The sequence below is a fragment of the Bos mutus genome, chromosome 3 (assembly GCF_027580195.1).
Source record: "Bos mutus isolate GX-2022 chromosome 3, NWIPB_WYAK_1.1, whole genome shotgun sequence".
Classification (NCBI taxonomy): domain Eukaryota; kingdom Metazoa; phylum Chordata; class Mammalia; order Artiodactyla; family Bovidae; genus Bos; species Bos mutus.
The window spans coordinates 1,432,104-1,453,928 of NC_091619.1; the positions used below are offsets into that span (position 1 = coordinate 1,432,104).

General features: G+C 36.7%; 2 protein-coding genes across 2 annotated transcripts; both read left to right on the plus strand.

Annotated features, from left to right (window-relative positions):
* Positions 1-2,548: 2,548 nt before the first annotated feature.
* On the plus strand, positions 2,549-3,490 carry LOC102268271 (olfactory receptor 10K1-like). Its single transcript, XM_070362693.1, has one exon. The coding sequence runs from the start codon at positions 2,549-2,551 to the stop codon at positions 3,488-3,490; it is 942 nt and encodes a 313-aa protein (XP_070218794.1).
* Positions 3,491-17,399: 13,909 nt separating this feature from the next.
* Positions 17,400-18,350, plus strand: LOC102268555 (olfactory receptor 10R2). The gene has a single exon (XM_005901107.2). The coding sequence runs from the start codon at positions 17,403-17,405 to the stop codon at positions 18,348-18,350; it is 948 nt and encodes a 315-aa protein (XP_005901169.2). The 5' UTR covers positions 17,400-17,402.
* Positions 18,351-21,825: the final 3,475 nt, after the last annotated feature.

The window sequence follows — 21,825 nt, forward strand, 5'->3', positions numbered from 1 at the left end:
AGTTTTTAGAAAGTTAACATTTACTATTGACTAGAAATATTGAAAAAAACTTTTGAGAACAGATGCAAATAATTCTTCAGCAAAAAATGATGGATAAGTATAGAAGTATAATAAAAGTACATACACAAAGACTGGATACAGTCAATAAATGCTAGATGATTTTGCATCCAGAGAATACTTTCTTACTTCTTAGGCTTGGTTAGTGGTAAACACACCCATGAAAAAATTATCTGATATTAAAACAACTTTAGATGTCCAGGCTGGTTTTAGAAAAGGCAGAGGAACCAGAGACCAAATTGCCAACATCTGCTGGATCATCGAAAAAGCAAGAGAGTTCCAGAAAAACATCTATTTCTGCTTTATTGATTATGCCGAAGCCTTTGACTGTGTGGATCACAAGAAACTGTGGAAAATTCTGACAGAGATGGGAATACCAGACCACCTGACCTGCTTCTTGAGAAAGCTATATGCAGGTCAGGAAGCAATAGTTAGAACTGGACATGGAACAACAGACTGGTTCCAAATAGGAAAAGGAGAACGTCAAGGCTGTATATTGTCACCCTGCTTATTTAACTTCTATGCAGAGTACATCATGAGAAATGCTGGGCTGGAAGAAGCACAAGCTGGAATCAAGATTGCCAGGAGAAATCTCAATAACCTCAGATATGCAGATGACACCACCCTTATGGCAGAAAGTGAAGAGGAACTAAAAAGCCTTTTGATGAAGGTGAAAGAGGAGAGTGAAAAAGTTGGCTTAAAGCTCAACATTCAGAAAACTAAGATCATGGCATCTGATCCCATCACTTCATGGGAAATAGATGGGGAAACAGTGGAAACAATGTCAGACTTTATTTTTTGGGGTTCCAATATCACTACAGATGGTGACTGCAGCCATGAAATTAAAAGATGCTTACTCCTTGGAAGGAAAGTTATGACCAACCTAGATAGCATATTCAAAAGCGGAGACATTACCTTGCCAACAAAGGTCCGTCAAGTCAAGGCTGTGGTTTTCCTGTGGTCATGTATGGATGTGAGAGTTGGACTGTGAAGAAAGCTGAGTGCCGAAGAATTGATGCTTTTGAACTGTGGTGTTGGAGAAGACTCTTGAGAGTCCCTTGGACTGCAAGGAGATCCAACCAGTCCATTCTGAAGGAGATCAGCCCTGAGATTTCTTTGAAAGGAATGATGCTAAAGCTGAAACTCTAGTACTTTGGCCACCTCATGTGAAGAGTTGACTCACTGGAAAAGACTCTGATGCTGGGAAGGTTTGGGGGCAGGAGGAGAAGGGGACGACAGAGGATGAGATGGCTGGATGGCATCACTGACTCGATGGACGTGAGTCTGAGTGAACTCCGGTAGTTGATGATGGACAGGAAGGCCTGGCGGGCTGCGATTCATGGGGTCGCAAAGTCGGACACAACTGAGTGACCGAACTGAACCGAACTGAGAAAAACTTTAGAAATAATCTTTTCTAGCAGTTTGCAAACTACACTTAGTAGTCAGATTATTCAAAAGGAACATTATTAACATACCAAGATACAAAATAAATAAAGCCTATGATTTATGTCAGGAGTTGGAACCCAGAAAACTGCCCAATTATACCTTTGTTTCTCATTCTCTGTGACAACTTCATGGCCATTTTTGCAAAACTCTATTTCTCTTTCTCTGAGGCACCTATTAATAGAATGGAAAAATTAAGTGTGGTACAAAATGCCACAAAGTCAATGTCTTGATTTCTTTTTTTTTTTTTTTTTTTTTACCACCCTGATGACTATTCTTTTTCTGGGGGGCAAAAAAAAAAAAAAACACGAATATTTGTTTAACGTTATTTTCGGTTCCATCCTTGCCCACTGCTCTAGTTTCGGAATTTCCAGAAGTGTTTCTAATTCATCTCTTCTTAATGTTAGAAACAACATTAAAGGCTTCTCTTCTATTTTCTTATTGTTTTGGATGTTGACATAAAATTATAATTAATAGTTGACAAAATGGATATGCTATTTTTACCATTATTTTTTAGCATATAATAAGTTGTCAATAAGTACAGATCCCTTCACCCTTTTGCTCAGAGATCATCTAATTCTTCTTTTTCCTTCCCATTTTATAGTTGATAAACTGAAGTTCAGATACTGTTTCTGAACATTTCTCATTCTTTTATTCCACATTGTGATCAAGTTCAGATAGCTGAAGTTAACCATATTTTTCACTTTTGAAGAATTGACTTTCTTGGGCTTCTGGTGAGCAAGAAAACCACAATAATCCATAAGTAAGGTACAAGAGAAAACTGTTAGGCAAATCTTTAATCCTTGCCTGGAGAGATAATGTGTTCATAGCCTTGGGAAAAGTCTACTCATTGGTTGTCAGTTATTCTGTTCCATATTTAACCTTAATTCTTATTTTGGCAGACTATTTTGGAGGGAATGTATGAGTTCCATCAAACATCTGGAGATGCCTGCCACCTGCAGACTTTGTGCTGAGTTCCCCATGCCTTTCTCCATCCCTGGATCCTGGCCTGTGGCTCTGGCTCTGGCTCTCCTGTATAGCAGTGACCATGGAGTGGGCCAATGAGACCTTAGTGACAGAGTTCGTCTTCCTCGGCTTCTCATCTCTGGCTGGGCTGCAGCGGCTGCTCTTTGTTGTCTTCCTGCTTGTGTACTTGTTCATGCTGGGCACCAATGTCATCATCGTTTCTACCATTGTGCTGGACAGAGCCCTCCACACCCCCATGTACTTCTTCCTTGGTGTCCTCTCCTGTTCTGAGACTTGCTACACCTTCGTCATTGTACCCAAGATGCTGGTTGACCTGTTGGCCCAGAAGAAGACCATTTCTTTTCTAGGCTGTGCCATCCAGATGTTTTTCTTCCTCTTCCTCATTTGCTCTCACTCCTTCCTGCTGGCAGCCATGGGTTATGATCGCTATGTAGCCATCTGTAACCCTTTGCGCTACACAGTGCTCATGGGTTTCGGGGTGTGCGTGGGACTAGTGGCTGCTGCCTGTGCCTGTGGCTTCATAATCTCACTGGCCACCACCTCCATGATATTTCACCTGCCATTCCACTCCTCCAACCAGCTCCATCACTTCTTCTGTGATGTCTCTCCAGTCCTCAAGCTGGCATCTCACCAATCGTATCTCAATCAGTTGGTCATATTTGTGCTTGGTGTGTTTGTCTTGGTTATTCCACTGTTACTTATTCTGGTCTCCTATGTCCTCATCATCTCTGCCATTCTAAAAATCCCATCCTCTGTTGGAAGATACAAGGCTTTCTCTACCTGTGCCTCCCATCTCATTGTGGTAACTGTTCATTATGGTTGTGCCTCTTTCATCTACTTAAGGCCCAAATCCAATTACTCTTCAAGTCAAGATACCCTAATATCTGTATCTTATACCATCCTCACACCGTTGTTCAATCCAATGATTTACAGCCTGAGAAATAAGGAATTCAAATCAGCCCTTCAAAGAGCAATGACCCATACTTCATATTCTATTAATTAAGGAGCCAAATTTTAGCTATTCAGTTAACTGTAGATCCTTTATGTGTCTGGTAATATGTGTACTTTCACATTTTTCGCAAGTGTAGAGCACACTGTAACATGAGAATGTTTTCATATTCAGAGAATAAGGATCAAAGATGTTAAAATATTTTGACTTTCTGCCATCAGTGATACTCTAAGAATGTTGTGCTGATGTGGGAAACAGTTACTCATTTCTGGAACAAATTTCATTATATTTCACAGCTGTGAAATAGATTGACTATTCAAAAACAATTATATAAACTGATAAGAGCAAATGTACACCCAAGGTGTTGTGAAACAAAATAAAGGATACCTCATTTAAAAAGGAGTCAGAAGGCCAGAGAGAGACCTTGCACATTGCAATTTGACTTCATTACAACACTCACCATGAAGACATCAGAAACAGACCTCAACAGGAAGAATATTCCTCTCCCAGAAACAATCCAGGCAAAGGGAAATGCTGCACTGTCCAAAACTCTCACTTTGCTTCAACTGACTTTCATTGAAAACAACTCATCTCAATTTCCTCACTTTTCTCTATAAAGTAACCTTTAACTTTTTTGTTTTAATTGTTAGACTTGCCTATGGCTTTTGCTAAAGCAAGCTTGTCTCAAATGGCAATTCTCCATTATTCCCAAATAAACCCATTTTGCTGATAAAATAATGAATTGGCTGTTTTATTTTATTTTTTTTAGAACAACACTGTCCAGTTCCTTGGAACAGTAGAAGATAATCTTACTACTCTCTCACCCCCCCTACTCTCAGTTCTGCCTTTCATGAAAAACTAAGGCAATTTTGGTACTCTTCATGTTTGAGAAAACCCTAGTAATCCTTTTCAGTTCCTGATCCATCCACCTCAACCTACGTATTGAAATGTCTTTGCTTTTCCATGAGATTGTTTTGGTCTTCCTTTGTTTGTGTTTGGAACCTCACTATGAAGTCTCCTTCCTATGTGTATGCATATCCTTCCTGTACTCTCCTGTCTTTCTGCCACATTCATTCCCTGCACATACATCATATCTATTGTTTCTCTTCCAAGAACCTACTAAGATTGCATAATTGCTGAAAAATCTCAGATAATCTAAGAAAAAAGGGTTGAGTCCGTGTTAACAGTATAAAGAGCAAGAAGGCCCTAATGACCAGAAAATCCATGAAAATACCCTCAATGACTTCCCTTTCCCTACAAGACAAAGCCAAGAATCCTTTGTTAGCAAGAATTTATCACCTAGTCTTTGCCTATCTCTCTGACATTTTTGTTTCTAACATGATTACTATCCATTTCTCATACGTGTCTAGTTGCGCCCTATTTGATTATCCTCCAAGTGCCATTCTGTATTCTGCTATGTTTCCTCACGGGCTCCTTTTCTGTGGAATAGCTCCTCTACTCTATGTAAATTGCATATTTCAAGATAGTCTGAGTGGCTCTCTCACTTTCTCTCTAAAGCCTTCGTTGCTTCCTTATTTCAATCTTCCCTTGATAGCAGACTCTGCCTTGTGTTCTTACAATCATCAAGATCTATTGTTATTATACCTTTTATTATTTCAACAAATGTTTGTTCATTGCTTAATATTACCAGATACTATTTTAGCTTCTTGAAATCAACAATAAATAAATATGTGTGGTCTTTGCCCTCTAGAACTATATTCTGGTTTGAAACAGTCTTATTAAAGAGGTAAATTCAGGGGAAAATAATTTACCACACGTTGAACTGTCATTTTAAAATAAAAACTACATTTTGGGGGGCAGGGTAGATAATAAAATAAATGTAATTCAGATTGAATGGTGTGGAGATGACTTCTCTGAGAAATTGATGGGTAACTTATAATTTGAAGGATAAATAGGAGTCACCAGGTAAAATGGATTATTTGGGTAAATAGTTTCAGATTTAAGGGACAACATATACAAAAACTCTCCTAGCCAGAAAGAGCTAGGAGAGTTGGAGGCAGACAAAGAGGTCAACATAACACATTTTGTTTATCTCTCTGTACAATGAATTTGAATTTCCTGAAGGCACAGATTTTACATTAAACACAACCTTGTCAACACTGTTCTTCGTATAATGCCTGGAACCAAAGAGTTGTTTATATATTTAATTTCCTTGTCCATCCTTCCATCTTTTGCTGCCAAGATTGCTCAGCCACCTTCATGTCCTGTCTTGGTGAATGTCAGCTCATCTCATCCACTCAGGCAGCCAAGCACCTGAAAGTGACTTCATGACTCTTTTTTGGTTTTTTCTTTCTACACCACACATTGGCTCAGCTACTAAATCCTATCAGTTTTGTGGATTATAAGTTTTTCAGTCATATTCCTTCTTCATTTCCACAGTCTCATCCTGTCTCAATTGAATCACTTCAAGAACTTCAAAACAGTAGTAAGCAGAACAGCTAAAATTAACACAGGTCTTTAGTTATTCTTAGTCTGGTTCTCCTCCCGTCTTATAAGGCTTTGACCCACTTGTTCTTGATCTCCCTTGAAACATAGTTCTTTAAATGTGGGAGAGAGGCAGGATTACAAGAGGCTTCCAGACCCTCCAGATAACACTTTACAAAATGAATCTAGGGCCAATAGTAGGGGCCAATGCTCTCTTGAAGGCCTCATCTCAATGGCCAGAATGTCAGTCTAGGACTCTTCATCTGTGTTTTGGACTTTGGCTTTCTCCTGTTTTTTCATTGACACTATTCTGAGCTGAAGAAAACTTTTCCTTCAGGAGAAGGATAGAAGTCAAACACAGAAATACTCCTAATTTGTAATTTTATTTCCATGGCAATAATTTAGCTTAATTCTGTTAGAAACTTATGTTCTTAACCAAATCTGTCCAAATCAGTCATTTAATCAAATGATGCTTTTGTTCATAAAGGGACGGAGTGAGGTATCATGAAGGAATCTGCATAAATTCAATCTGAATATTAAAAAATATCACTCAATAAACTACGCATTGAGAGTCCTGTAAAGGAAGAGACTCACAAATTTCTATTTCAAACAATTTAGAACTGAAAGTTTGAAAATATAATTTGTGTCTTGCCCTGAAAACTGTATGTACCCTATCTGTACCCCATTCTTCATATCTGTAAATAATAAATTATATATCTTGTCATCTTATATTTTATAAGCATTTTAATTTAATTTAATATTTTTACTCATCCAGCATTCTTGTTCAAATTGACTTTCTTTTAAATGTACACACCAATTTTAACTAAATCCTTGCATTAATATTTAATTACAAGGTTTGATATACTCAAATTTTCTAATGCAGTTAAAATAAATATAAAAATTGAAATAAAACAGGCTCATTTGTATACCTCTCAAATGTAATGCTGGCCATTACATTTGGGGAAATCTTCCTGTATATTACTTTGTCTGGCAATAGTTTCTCAATTCCTGTTTGTTGTTGTTGTTATAATTAACATACAAAATTGTATTTATTTCAGGTGTACAGTGATGCAATATACTTTAGGGACTAATCACCAAAATAAGTCCAGTTATCATCTATCACTGCACAAACATGCTACAGTATTATTGACTATATTTTTATGTGGGTACATGACATTCCTGTGACATTTATTTTATTGATATACATGAGTCTGAGCAAGCTCTAGGAGTTGGTGATGAACAGGGAAGCCTGGTGTGCTGCAGTCCATGGGGTCACAAAGAGTTGGATATGACTGAGTAACTGAACAGAACTGAACACCCTTTATCTGTTTTGTCTGTCTATTCTCCTGCCTGTTCTTTGGAGACCATCAGTGTGTTCAGTATATGTGATTCTGTTTCTTTTTGTTTCGTTTGTTTGTTTTACTTTTTATTTTCCTCATGTAAGTGAAATCAAGTATTTGTTTTTCTCTGTCCTTATTTTATTTAACAATTAGGTCCATGTTGCTGCAAATGATATTTTTTATGGCTGAGTAATATTCCATTGCATTCATGCAATGTTCATTCATCAGTTAACATTTAAGTTGCTTTTATATTTTGGCTATTGTAAATAGTTCTGCTGTGAGCATTGGGGTCCCTGTGTCTTACTGAGTTAGTGTTTTTGTATCTTCAGGGTGTACACCTAAGAGTGGAATTGCTGGGTCATATGGTAGTTCTGTTTTTAGCTTTTTGAAAAACCTCTATACTGTTTTCCACAGTGGTTATAACAGTTTACATTCCCACTAACAGTGTATGAGGGCTCCCTTTTCTCTGCATCCTCACCAGAATTTGTTAGTTGTTTTGATAATAGACTTTCTGACAGGTGTGAGGTAATATTTCATTGTGTTTTTCATTTACATTTCCCTTGTGATTAGTGGCACTGAGCATTTTTTTCACCCACCTCTTGTCTATCTTCATGTCTTCCTTGGAAAAAAAAGTCTATTAAATTCTTCTGCCCATATTTTAATCTTAGTTGTTTGTTTTTTGATGTTGAGTTGTATGGGCTGTTTATATATACTGTCTATTAACCCCTTATAATATGATCATATAATTAGGGGCATAATTTTTCTTTCATAAAAATACTTTGCAATGGTGGAAGAAGGGCCACCTTGGTCACTCTTACACACTAGTTATGGATTAATTACATTCATATTGTACTTTTTAATTACATAAAACTACAATAAAAGGTAAACCTGTGGACATCAGACTCATCCATTTAGTGCTTCTAAGGTGGAATCTTCATGGAGATGGGGTCTGTGCTAACCTAGAAACTAAAGAATTTCTCAGTCAAAAGGGCTATTATCTCCTTTTACTCGTATATAATCCTATCCTTATCAAAGTACCACTTTGTTTTTACCTTTTTCATATTTATTTCCTTTCTTCAAAATGCCATAGTAATTTAGGCCTCTCTTAGGACTCTTACTGTGTTATGAATTGTTTAGGTAGTTATGTTTATATCTTATCTCCTCTACCAGATTCTCAGAATATGGGAGGAAGTGCTTTGTCATACCCATGTATTAAGTTTTCTCATTATTGTCTATTTCCTTGAGATAGTATGCAGCATGTAGATTACTCATAAATGTCTCTCAATTATGTTTGAATAATTGTGTGCTCTATCTAGCTAAATGGAACACTTAAAACTTCACATGAAAGTGTACTAATAATATGTATCCCCTCTCCCAAAAGTAGTGATTTAAAACAACAATAATCATTCATTTTGCTCATAAATCTCTAATTTGGGGAGAGTTTGAGGATGCCTTGTTTCTGTTCATACAATCAATTAAGCAGCTTGACAACATGGAAGGACCCACTTCTAAGATGGGGCTCATTCATGGCTGACAAGATGGTGCTAATAGATGATCAGGTGGTGATCTAAGACTATAGATTGGGAGCCTCATTTTTCTCCATGTGGCCCTCTTCATGGAGTTCCTCAGAATTTCTCACAGCCTGGTAACTGGATTCAAAGAGTAAATATTCTAAAATTCAGGAAGTGGGAACTGGTAGTCTTTTAAGGCATAGCACCATTATGGCATATTTCATTGGTCAAGCTGTCATTATAGGGACCATGTGTGCTGTGGTAAGTCACTTCAGTCATGTCTGACTCTTCTCGATCCTATAGACCATAACCTGCCAGGTTCCTCTGTCCATGGGATTCTCCAAGCAAGAATACTGGAGTGAATTTCCATACCCTCCTTCAGGGGATCTCCCTGACCCAGGGATTGAACCTGTGTTTCTTACTTCTCCTGCATTTGCAAGCGGGTTCTTTACCACTAACACCACCTAGGAAGTCATAAGCAGTCATAATCGTGATATTCAAGGGGAAGAGACATAGACAACACTTCTCATTGGGGAAAGGCTCAAAATACTTGTGGCTATCTTTAATTTTACAGTCTTCCCTTTTATCATACCATGTTTACATCCTTACCATTGCAAAATATGCTTACCTTCTTCCCAAGGCCAAACTCTTAACCAGTTACAGCATCTAGTTAGTTCTCTCAAGGTCCAGGGTCTTGTGATCTAAATCAAATCCATACACACACGAGCTGCTGTAAGTGAAGTTTTTTTTCTGATTTAAAGTTCTAAGGGAATTAAAGATGCAGGTTATCTGCTCCTGACACACCTAAAATACAATGGTAAGATAAGCATAGGATAATTGCAACAGACGCTCCCTTTTGAAAAAGGAGGGAAAGAAGCACCCTGTGGTCACTGGTCTGTAAAAATCCTGAAATCCAACTGCGCATGTGTTGACCTTGATTAGGATTAGTCTATGTCCTGGGAATGATTCTCCACATCTCTCTGTTCTAACCTGAGGAGTCTTTTTCCCATCCTCTGATCATTCTTCCTTATTCATAAAACAACCAATATTTTCAGGTGGGTAGTTTTCTCGGTCTTATTACTCTGTATAAAAGGCTGGGGATCCTAATATCTATTTCCATTTTTATTGTCTCTCTCCTTCAACCTTAGCAAAAAGTAATACAATTCCTTTTTAAAAAAAGATATTTTTTGTTTCTGTTCATAAAATTAATTTCATTAAAGTCAAACACATTTATTTCTTCATTGTGGGCTACCTATGAGGATGATATTTCTATTAAGATTGTTTTTTAAAAAAATCCATTAATTTAGAGGATTTATGCCCTTCAGATATGTGGAAACTTTAATTGGCATAGACTTTAACGTTTCTAAATTATAACAAAGAGTCTTACAGAGATATTCTTCAGATCTTTACCCTGAGATGATAGTCTCCTGAAGCACCTTGAATTTGATCTTTTTTTCTGAAGCCATTTATTACTGTGAGAAACTTTGCTGGAAGACTTTGGGGATGGGATGAGAAACAATTTTTTCCCCCCCAATCCCAGTGAGTTCTAGGTTCTCTAGAGTTTCTTTAAATTCTTCTCAGAAACTTAATGGAGCCTTCTTTTTTCATTTCTTCCTTCTTATGTTTTATCATACATTTTCACTTTCTATAATCTTCCTACCAATTTACCAAAGGAAGTTCCATGAACTCACAAAGTGTTTTTTACATTTGCTGAGCTATGGGCTATCCAACTTTTCAACAAAGCATATACATATCCCCTTTTTAACCAGAGTATGAGAGCAATTTCCTCTCTGTCCTTAAAATACTTACCAAGAGTTGCCTCAAGCTTCTTCCACCTTTCAGTGACAGATTTCTTAAGCCTTTACAGAATTTCCTGTTTCAAACTCAATGCCACATTTTAAAAGTTTTTATTACGTTAGCACCCTGCCTTTAGACACTAAATTCTGATCTTTTTTTTTTTTTTTCTCCTGCATAGTAAATTACTGAGAACTTTTGCTGTTAAAACAGCAACACTTACTTATTTTGCACATAAATCTACAGTTTTGGCAGGGTTCCATGGGGAAAGCTGGTATCTACTCTTTGTGAGGTCACTTTGGGTGGTTTAACTAGGGTTGAAAGATCCATTCACACAATTGTTCATGTATGTGGCTGGTTAGTTTATGCTGACTGTTGACTGTGTGCTTATCTGAGGTTGTTGACTGAGAGCCTTGGTTTGTTACCATGTGGATTCTCTAAGTGCTGCTTGGGTTTCCTCAGAACATCGTGGCTAGGGCACAAATTCTTGCCTGGAGAATCCCAGGGACGGGGGAGCCTGGTGGGCTGCCGTCTACGGGGTCGCACAGAGTCGGACACGATTGACGCGACTTAGCAGCAGCAGGGTACAAAAATAGATGTTTCATGACAGTAGGAAGTTGTTTTGTAGGAAGTAGGAAGCTCCAGAGTCTAGAGCTCAGAGTTTATAAACCATTGTAACTTCACTTTTGCTGCAATATGCTTATCAAAGTAGTCATTCAGCCTATGCAGTTTCTGGAGAAAGAGACAGCATCTCTCCAGGTGAGAACTAGTGAAAAAAAAAATGTGGCTATTTTTAATCTTTTGTATGTCTAGAGAAAGATAAAGCCTATTAATCAATCTCAACAAAGCATTTCCTAAAGATCTAGCCATGGTCACAATCTCTGACACAACTGAAGGAGAGTGAAGCCATCAAGTTCTATTCATTAAGTTCTTACTGAATACCTTCAAATTTCCTGCTGTTCCATCCCTGTAACTTCTCTGATATAACTTATACCAGAGTAGATTACATGAACCTCTCAAAGAGACTTCCACGGATGTCTAGTGCTTGCCTCATTTGTAGTCCATGAGTCTGGGTTCATTGACAGAATAAATATGCAATCAGAAGTTAAGGGGAAGTTCTTCTAAAGGATAAGTCTCAGCTAAAATTTAAAACATGCACTATCACATTTACTCCACAATCCACACATTTCTTTTTAATTAATTTATTTAAATTGGAGGCTAATTGCTTTACAATATTGTGGTGGTTTTTGCCATACATTGACATGAATCAGCCATGAGTATACATGTGTCCTCCCATCCTGAACCCCTTTCCACCTCCCTCTCCACCCCATCCCTCTGGGTTGTTCCAGAGTGCCCTGTTTCATGCATCAAACTTGCACTGGTCATCTATTTTACATGTGGTAATATGCATGCTTCAATGTTATTCTCTTAAATTGCCCCACCCCCACCTTCTCTCACATAGTCCAAAAGTCTGTTCTTTATATCTGTGTCTTTTTTGCTGTCTTGCATATAGGGTCATCGTTACCGCCTTTCTAAATTCCATATATATGCATTTATATACTGTATTGGTGTTTCTCTTTATGATTTACTTCACTCTGTATAATAAGCTCCAGTTTAATCTACCTCATTAGAACTGACTCAAATGCATTCTTTTTTATAGATGAATAATATTCCATTGTGTATATGTACCACAACTTCCTTATCCATTCATCTGCTGATGGACATCTAGGTTGCTCTATTTTCTTTTCATTAAATATTTATCATGCTCACATTATATCCCAGGAAAAAAAGTTTCCCATGTGTCCAAAAGACGTATATTGCCTCTGCCACTCTAATATTTTGTCCTGTATTCTTTGTACCTTTCTTCCTCTCTTCTAGATTTCAGAAATGAGAATGTGAAAAGGATCTTTTTCTCCAAACTGAGAAAAAATTAGTCATGAGGTAGGGAAACTTAAAGAAGGTAGTTCCATTATGTCTGTTTTGACAAATATGACCAAGAAAACCTCCACTTCTCTCAGTCCCCAGAGAATTTCTAGGAGGAAACCAACTAACCTCCATGGTATATTAGAAAAGGTCTTTTCTATGACTAATTTTCCTAGTGTATTACCATAGTTCTACTTACTAATTGGGGAAATTATGACAAGAACTGGGCACAGTGTGGTAATTAGATCCCTAGAAGGATGGCAATCTCAATAACAACCAAACTTCTGAAGTCATGGTTAATGTAAAAAGGAAAGACAACTGGTGATACATATTGAGAAAATAGCTAAACTTCCCAGGAATAAGGTAACGTGACATTTTTTTCTGTGAAACAATGTATACTTTATATTGGTTCAAACAGTTTGTAGGAAGTGGAAGAAAAACTTTGGGGCATTACAACAGGGAAGGTAATTTTGGCAAATAATACCCAGAAATCATAGATATTTTGAGGATATGTCTGAGAATGAAGACACCTGCATGTCACTGGGTAATAAACTCTGATTCAAAGGAATGTGAATTTTTTTAATTATTTTTTAGGAATTTTTATTGAGAAGAGCAGTGACAATCTAGTCATTTACATGTACAACAAATGCAAAAATTGTTGGTGTTTCTTTGGAGTCTTATATTTTTGGAGTGATATTTTTCCCCAGTTATTAATAGTGGAAAATAGAAAGGTGATCAAATGATAGAAAGGGAAGCTGAATGGAGGAAAATATAGGGATACATTATTAGAAAGAAAGAAAACAAAAATTTAAGCAGACTATGAACTATATGAAAAACACAGAAAGTATTTTTTTACTTAGGAGGCAATGGCTTTGTAAAGGGGATCAAGGTGATGTCAAGAGTACTAATTGAAATCACTACTAATTCATTTATGGACTGTTTCTTTCTCTCTTTTTTTTTTTTTTTTTTTTGTGCTCATCAAGCCTTTATATTCCATATATTTAATTCATTTGAACATTGAACTCAGATTTTTTTGTTTTGTTTTCACTTTTAATTTTATATTGTATTATCATTGATTAATAATGTTGTATACCTGTGGCGGATTCATTTTGATATTTGGCAAAACTAATACAATTATGTAAAGTTTAAAAATAAAATAAAATTAAAAAAAAATAAATAAATAAATTAAGGACTGAAAAAAAAAATAATGTTGTGTTAGCTTCAGGTGTACAGCAAAGTGATTCAGTTATACACATACCTATATCTCCTTTTTTTTCAAATTCTTTTCCCATTTAGGTTATTACAGGGTAGTAAACATAGTTCTGGGAGAAGGCAATGGCACCCACTCCAGTACTCCTGCCTGGAAAATCCTATGGGTGGAGGAGCCTGGTGCACTGCAGTCCTTGGGGTTGCTAAGAGTCGGACATGACTGAGAGACTTCACTTTCATGCATTGGAGAAGGAAATGGCAACCCACTCCAGTGTTCTTGCCTGGAGAATCCCAGGGATGGGGGAGCCTGGTGGGCTGCCGTCCATGGGGTCCCACAGAGTCAGACATGACTGAAGCAACTTAGCGGCAAACATAGTTCTCTGTGTTATACAGTAGGTCCTTTTTCGTTGGGCTCTGTTTTGAGGATATATAGGGAGAAGTTGAGTCTGTCAAATCTATCAGAGAAAAAAATCAGGAAAAAATAATTCGTATATAACATTCTGAGTATTTTGTGAGGCCACATGAAACAATCTTTAAATATATAAGAAACAATAAACCCTCCTTAGACAGATTAGAGAAAGTTCAATAACTACTGACTTTTAAAAAGTGTAAAGAATGAGTGGGTCACAGATGAAGGCAAAAGGAAATTGGAGTCTGAGATCTCTTTCTCTCTCTCAGCATGACATCTTGAAATATAATGGCATATATGGAAAACTGTAAGTATGTCAGTGTAATTCCAGTGTGTTGTATATTTAAAGGATAAGGTTATAAATGTAGATATGGAGGATAATTATTTATCTTTTTAACCAAAGTAAGGGTATTAACTTTATCTTATCTTACAGGTGTCAAAGAGTGATTGAGCAAGATAATAAGAGATCAATTTACTTTTTACACTTGTGAAGACAGCTTAATTACCCTATTTTCCTTTTCTTTTCCCTTCTTTTCATCTTTCTAAAAGCTTTCTTTTTTTGGGGGGGGGCTGCTATAATATCTTTCTTTCCAAGATTACAACACTATCTTCTATTGGCCAACTATTTTATGCAGAATCTTAGAGCAGGTTAAGTATATCCAAATTTTTCCATAATAAAGTATTCTCAAACTTCAATTCCCACATAGGTCCACAGGATGAGTTTGAAAAAGTAGATGACTATTGAAGAGGTTGGCAGGGCAGTGTCATGGAATAGCCATTGAGTAATGTGGTGTGTCTTTCTTCTCAGAAACTCCATCTTGCTTTGGATAACTAGTCACTGTTCTTTCTGAGGATGATCCTATGAAAGAGAAAATACTGAAAGCAAAGAAATCAGGAAATTGAAAATATAAAGATGGTATCTTAGGAAGAATAATAGAAGAGTCTTTGTTCTGGTCAAAAGCGCAGTGTGTATTTCTTACAAGTTTGCAGATAAGGCAATTCAAAGATAGCAAAAGAATATCTAAAGCTTTTGATTTTAATCCTATTTCAAAATTTTGCTAAATATTTGTCTATGCAGAAGATCAAATAATAATAGAAATAGTGTTATTCTTAAAAGACTTTGAAATGAAAGTCACTCAGTCATGTCCGACTCTTTGTGACCCTTTGGACTATACAGTCCATGGAATTCTCCAGGCCAGAATACTGGAGTGGGTAGACTTTCCCTTCTCCAGGGGATCTTCCCAAACCAGGGATCGAACCCAGGTGTCCTGCATTGCAGGTGGAGTCTTTATGAGCTGAGCCACAAGGGAAGCCCTTAAAAGACTTTAATGCTATCAATAAAATGCTTTTAAAATTAAAATGGAGAAGTTTGGTTAAGCAGATAATGGAGAAAATCACTTGGTAATTAGAAAAGAAAATGAGACAACAATTTTTAATGTATGTTTTGTGTCTGCATTTAGATAACTATGTTAGATTTTTTATCCAAAATTTTTGAAACAGAAGGTTAATATTGTATGCTAAATTAATATCAGTGGAACAAGTATAGAAAATCTATGAAATCAAATGCTATCTACCTTTTGAGTTTTGAAATAATTTAGAAAAGAAACTGAAATCACTGGTCATTTGTTGTTTCAACAATTTTTCAAGTAACTGGTATATACTAGACACCATGGTAAGTGTTGAGATGCATTTTCTGTCTCAGGCAAGTTATTATATTTGGAGATAAATGTGAATATATAATACTAGTGGCAAAGGAAGTAAGATTCTAGTGATTGCTAAGGAAATGCAGAGAAAGCTATAAAACATGATTAGGAAGTTGGAGGAAGGATCAGTGAGCATGTGTTAGTTTAGATGGGAATTTAAGGAAGTTCCTCAAAAGAAAAGAAGGAAAATGATAAATATAAAGCATGGACTATTTCCAGATGTAGGGGATGATATGAAAACTGACATGACTTAAAATTTTCTCAATGCCTAAATGCATTTTCTCAATGATAAGTAAAGGAATATGTGGTGGAAATTATGAGTGGAAAGGTACATTTGAGAAAATATGAAAGACAAAATACAGTTGCTTTAACTTTATTGATAATTGCAAATTATTGAGCTTATTAATGGGATAGAATTTGTCCTATTGAAAGAAAACTGTATTGTTATTGTGGAAGCTGGCTTAGAGTGGGACCAGGTGGAATCCTGGGAGCTCATTCATAAAGCTCTAAGTAATAGTTCAGGTAAGAGCTAATTTCTAGCAGAGGGAAAGAAATGGATCCTAGAAGTATTGCAGATCAAAACAAATTGGAGGATGAGAATTTTCAAGTGTTTAATTATTCCTTAGAAATTTACAATGGATGACTAAGAGATTTTGAAAAGTTTTGTTGGGATAGAGAATCCAGATAAAGGAACAGATTTAAGTTTGAAGTGGGAGAGGATAAGAATGTTTTAATTTAAAAAATATATATAATCTAATACCAGCAATAAGAACTGTATCAGAAGCCTTAGGGAATGTATCTAAGCCTCCCTGCTTAGGAATTTAGAGACAGAACTGGGACCAATAGACTGTTGGGTTTCCAAGGCAGGTATATCAAGGTTAAGATATATAACCAAGTGGGCAACCAATGAATACTGAAGCAAAACTTAATTATTCTAGCCACTCATTTTCTGTAAGAGGAAATCAAGCTTAATGTCCTATAAGAGTAAGTAGCAAAATTATGAAACTAGTTCCAAGACAGCATCTGTAGTTCTAATCCAAATTAATTTTAATGAAAACTGCATGAAAATGGGGTATGTGATTAGCAATGAAAAGAAACTCTATTCTAAGGACAAACAACACAAAACAGTTCAATAGATATTGCCCTAGATGAGGAATGTATTAAAAGAAAATGGGAAGTAGATTTTCAGATATCGGTGCTATTGTTTATAGAATACATGTGTCAGTAATATGAATGAAACTATGATCACTTGTAATAATAAATATTATAGATAAAGAATATTTAAGAATTAAATTATCAAAAAAAAAAAAAAAGACCTAAACAGAGACTATATATGTTTGCAAGTTGGGACTATGTAAGTCTTCAAAGCCTGAGGAATAGACTTTATTTGAGCAAGCATCTGTACATTACATGTAAACACGTGTCCCCAGGTTCACTGCTAAAATCATTAGCAGAAAGTTATCACTGTGGGTGCATATTAATTTAGGATAATATTTAGCTACTTTGAAATCCTGTTGTTTCTCTTTCATATCCAGAATGGCTACTTTATGAAGGGTAAGTTTCCTTGATTTCTCACCTCCAGTGGTCTATGGACTTGATCATATTGACTTTATTCTGTAGGATCAACTCTCCATGGCTAATTCCTCCTGTGTTACTGAGTTCCTCCTGCTGGGTTTCTCCAGCCTTGGGGAATTGCAGCTTGTCCTCTTTATGATTTTTCTCTGCCTCTATTTGATCATCTTGAGTGGAAACATCACCATCATCTCAGTCATCTGCTTGGATCACAGCCTCCACACGCCCATGTACTTCTTTTTATGCATCCTTTCTACCTCTGAGATCTTCTACACAATTGTCATCCTGCCCAAGATGCTTATCAATCTGCTCTCTGTGTTCAGGACACTGTCCTTTGTGAGTTGTGCTTCACAGATGTACTTCTTTCTTGGTTTTGCTGTCACCAATTGCCTGCTTCTGGGAGTGATGGGCTATGATCGCTATGCTGCCATCTGTCAGCCTTTGCACTACCCCATTCTCATGAGCTGGAGGATATGTGGGCAACTAATATCAACTTGCATTGTTAGTGGTTTCCTAATATCTCTGTTGGGAACAACTTTGGTCTTTAGCCTCCCTTTCTGTGGCTCCAACAAGGTCAACCATTACTTTTGTGATATTTCACCAGTCATTCATCTTGCCTATGCTGGAAGTTACATTAACGAACTCGTCATCTTTATCTGTGGAGTCTTAGTGCTTATTGTGCCCTTGATCTTCATCTGCATCTCTTATGGATTTATTGTCTCCACTATCTTGAAGATACCATCGGTTGAAGGCAAGCGAAAAGCATTCTCCACCTGTGTCTCTCATCTCATTGTGGTCATCATCCACTATGGCTGTGCTTCTTTTGTCTACCTGAGACCCTCAGCCAAACATATTAATACATCAGGCAAAGACAGGCTGGTGACAGTGACCTATACCATCATCACCCCACTGTTAAACCCTGTGGTATACAGCCTCAGGAACAAAGATGTACAGCTGGCCATTCGGAAAATGATTGTGAAGAAGGGGTTTTCTACTAAGACTTTATAATTAAAACACTTTTCAAACAGTACACACACATTTAGGGCAAATGTATCACTAACTGTTTAAGTCATAAAAGTTTCTAATCTATTTATCTGTATAACTGTATAGCCTTGGATGAGTTGTTTGATATTGTGGGGCCTTAATGTTCTTTTATGTAAAGCAGTCTTGGTACATGTTTATCTCAAGGTTATTGCAAAGATTAAGGGAGATAGCAAAGTGTCTGTCACTAAAACATAACTTTCCTACTCTTCTTTTCCCAGATTTATGGTTCTCAAAACTGTCTTAACAGCCATTATCTCTTGCCCTATGTTTGGCTTGTTTGCCAAAAATCTTTATGGTCTTTTTGTTAAGGATTGTGTCTAGTTTATAATGAGGTGCTTGGGCCAGAAGGCACTTTGGATCTAGGAGTGTGACATGATGTGGTAAAATGTTACTGTACTAGTAATTAGAAGATTTTAGGTTGACACTGGTTAGGTCATGACTTTCATAAAGCTATAGTTGTTCTCTGAATCTAAAAAATATAGAAAATAGGGATAATATGATTTTCTTTTTTTTTTAACCTCACTAAGCCTTTTTTTTTCATCTAATGGATAATATTTTTTTAAAGCATATATAATATGTAAAGCTGCACAGAATATAAGCCTCTATTAACATATTAAACAAGCCTTTATACATTTCTCCAAGGACCTTTTATTTCCTCGACTCTGAAGAAATGGTGTTTCTCAATGCCTTTTTTGATCACTCCTTTGAACCACTACTTATGTGATTAAAAGATATGCCATATAAATTTTCTCAATGCCTTTTTTGATCACTCCTTTGAACCACTACTTATGCGATTAAAAGATATGCCATATAAATGAACAAGAAATAATAACCAGGCAATCCTGCCTCAGGCTGAAAAGATGTCTCTGTGTTCTTTTACACTAAATTCATTACGAAGAAGAGCTCCTAGTTTCAAATTTGCCGTCTGAATGTATAAGACGGTGAACGCCTTGGGTATTTACCTCATCCTACCTCTCACCTGTCCAGAAATCCCTATCATCAGCATCTCCAGGGAAACCAGCCTGCCCTGAATGGGTATCACAGAATGTACATCCCTGTTGTTTTCAGCTCTCATGGTCATTTCCCCACAATTAACCTGACGTTTGTCTCTTTGTGATTTTTGTACTTTCTGTCTCTTGCGTCACACAGTAGGGTTAATCTTGGTTAACAGGTGTTTGAGACAGCTATAATGATAATCTGATCCTTTCCCATCACTCATGTGACCTGGATTTCAGACACATTCAGCAATTTGTGTGCAGTCCTCTCTGCATGCTGCTACTTACCAATATTATTTTAAAGCTTAATGACTAAAACTGAAGTTCACATTTCATGTATGACCTCCATTTACAGGGTAAAATGTAACTGTATTCTATTAATTTTGTTTAGATTGTTAAATCAAAGGGTATAAAATTTTCAATAATGTTATCATATTTTTAATTTACTACCTGTATTCCCATTTTTGTCTTCCAGTTTTCAGTTTTTGGATTAATGCTTTTTGTATTATGTTCATTCTTACTAGTTAAATAATTAAGGCATTTTCAATTACTATATTACAACATTGGTCAATTTATTCTGTGGTTTTGTTCTTCCTGAGTTTGAAATTGTCATTTATTACACAAATTTTTTTTAGGAATGGAATATTTACTTATTATAGATAATTCCTTGCTGATATTTAAAAGTCTTCTGTTAATTATTTATAGTTTTTTGTATTAGTGAGAGAATGTGATTGATATGTTCAATTTTTAGAATTTATTGAATTTTTATTATTGGTTTCTTCCAAATTATTCCTGATGAAACATTTCATTTATATTTTAATAGGCCCATTTTTAATAGGCTAAATATAGATGTTATTTTAATGTTGTTAATCAAACTATTTTAGTATGTGATCTCATTATTTGTTTTGTGTATATGTGGTCTGTCATGGTTTAGTGGTACTGAAGCCAAGTACTTTAGTGCATCTGTATTTATTAGCTTTTGAATATTATATTTCTAGCAGTACTGACTTAATAATTTCGTCATGGAATCTATTTTTTTAAATATAGGTAAACCTTTTGGGATTCAACATATATATTCTACCCCTGAAAGTGAAAAGAAAGTGAAAGTTGCTTAGTCATGTCCAACTCTTTGTGACCCTATGGATTATACAGTCTGTGGAATTCTCCAGTCCAGAATACAGGAGTGGGTAGTCATTCCCTTCTTTAGGGTATCTTCCCGACCCAGGGATTGAACCCAGATCTCCTGCATTGCAGGTGTATTCTTTACTAGCTGAGGCACAAGAGAAGCCCAAGAATACTGTCGTGGGCAGCCTATTCCTTCTCCAGTGGACCTTTCCAACCAAGGAATCAAACAGGGATCTCCTGTGTTACAGGCGGATTCCTTGCCAACTGAGCTACCAGGGGAGCCCAATATTCTGCCCCTCCTGCTGCTGCTGCTAAGTCGCTTCAGTTGTGTCTGACTCTGTGCGACCTCGTAGATGGCAGCCCACCAGGCTCCCCCGTCCCTGGGATTCTCCAGGCAAGAACACTGGAGTGGGTTGCCATTTCCTTCTCCAATGCATGAAAGTGAAAAGTGAAGTCACTCAGTCGTGTCCGACTCTTCATGACCCCATGGACTGCAGCCTACCAGGCTCCTCCATCCATGGGACTTTCCAGGCAAGAGTACTGGAGTGGGTTGCCATTGCCTTCTCCCCAGAATGCTGCTGCTGCTAAGTTGCTTAATACTCACATTCAATTCATATACCCATTTTAGAGCTCATAGATTGGCACTGGACAGCAGACTGTCATTTGAGTAGCATGGCTTTATACTTCTTGGTAGTAGGAGTGGAGTTTCTGTTTTATGGCAGTTAAATTAGGGGAATTCTGGACTAGAGATAGAAGGCAGATCTGGGGCAAATGTGAGGAGCTATACTGAACACAGAGGCTTGGATGTGAGTGCTCTTGTAACCTGGAGCATCCCCAGATGGTTTCCCATGCTCAAATCCCAGGAGATTGACAGCCAGTCTTAAACAGTTCAATTAAGAAACAGAAGAATATCTTTCTGCAGGAGGTGCCTGGAAGTTAGAGGTTACCTCAACTAAATAGGTAACATTTCTCTGCCTGACCCTCCTATAATGGAGCCCATCAGTTCACAAGGAAGACCCAAATACAGAGAGCTTCTAGTCACACTCTTTATTGCCTTAGTCTGGAATGCATGTGAACAACCAAGGGTTCTCAGACACTTGAAGAAGACTTGATCAAAACATAAAACAAACAGTTCTCAGAAAGAAAGAAAAAAAAAAAAAACAGAAAATGCATAGAACAGAAAATATTAACACTAATATCCTCATTTAAAATAAATGATATTCATGAAAGAACATTATAATTGCCTTTTTATGGAAACAAAACACCTTGGCAGAAAGGTGTACAAATCATAATTTGTATGTCAATAAATTATCACAAAG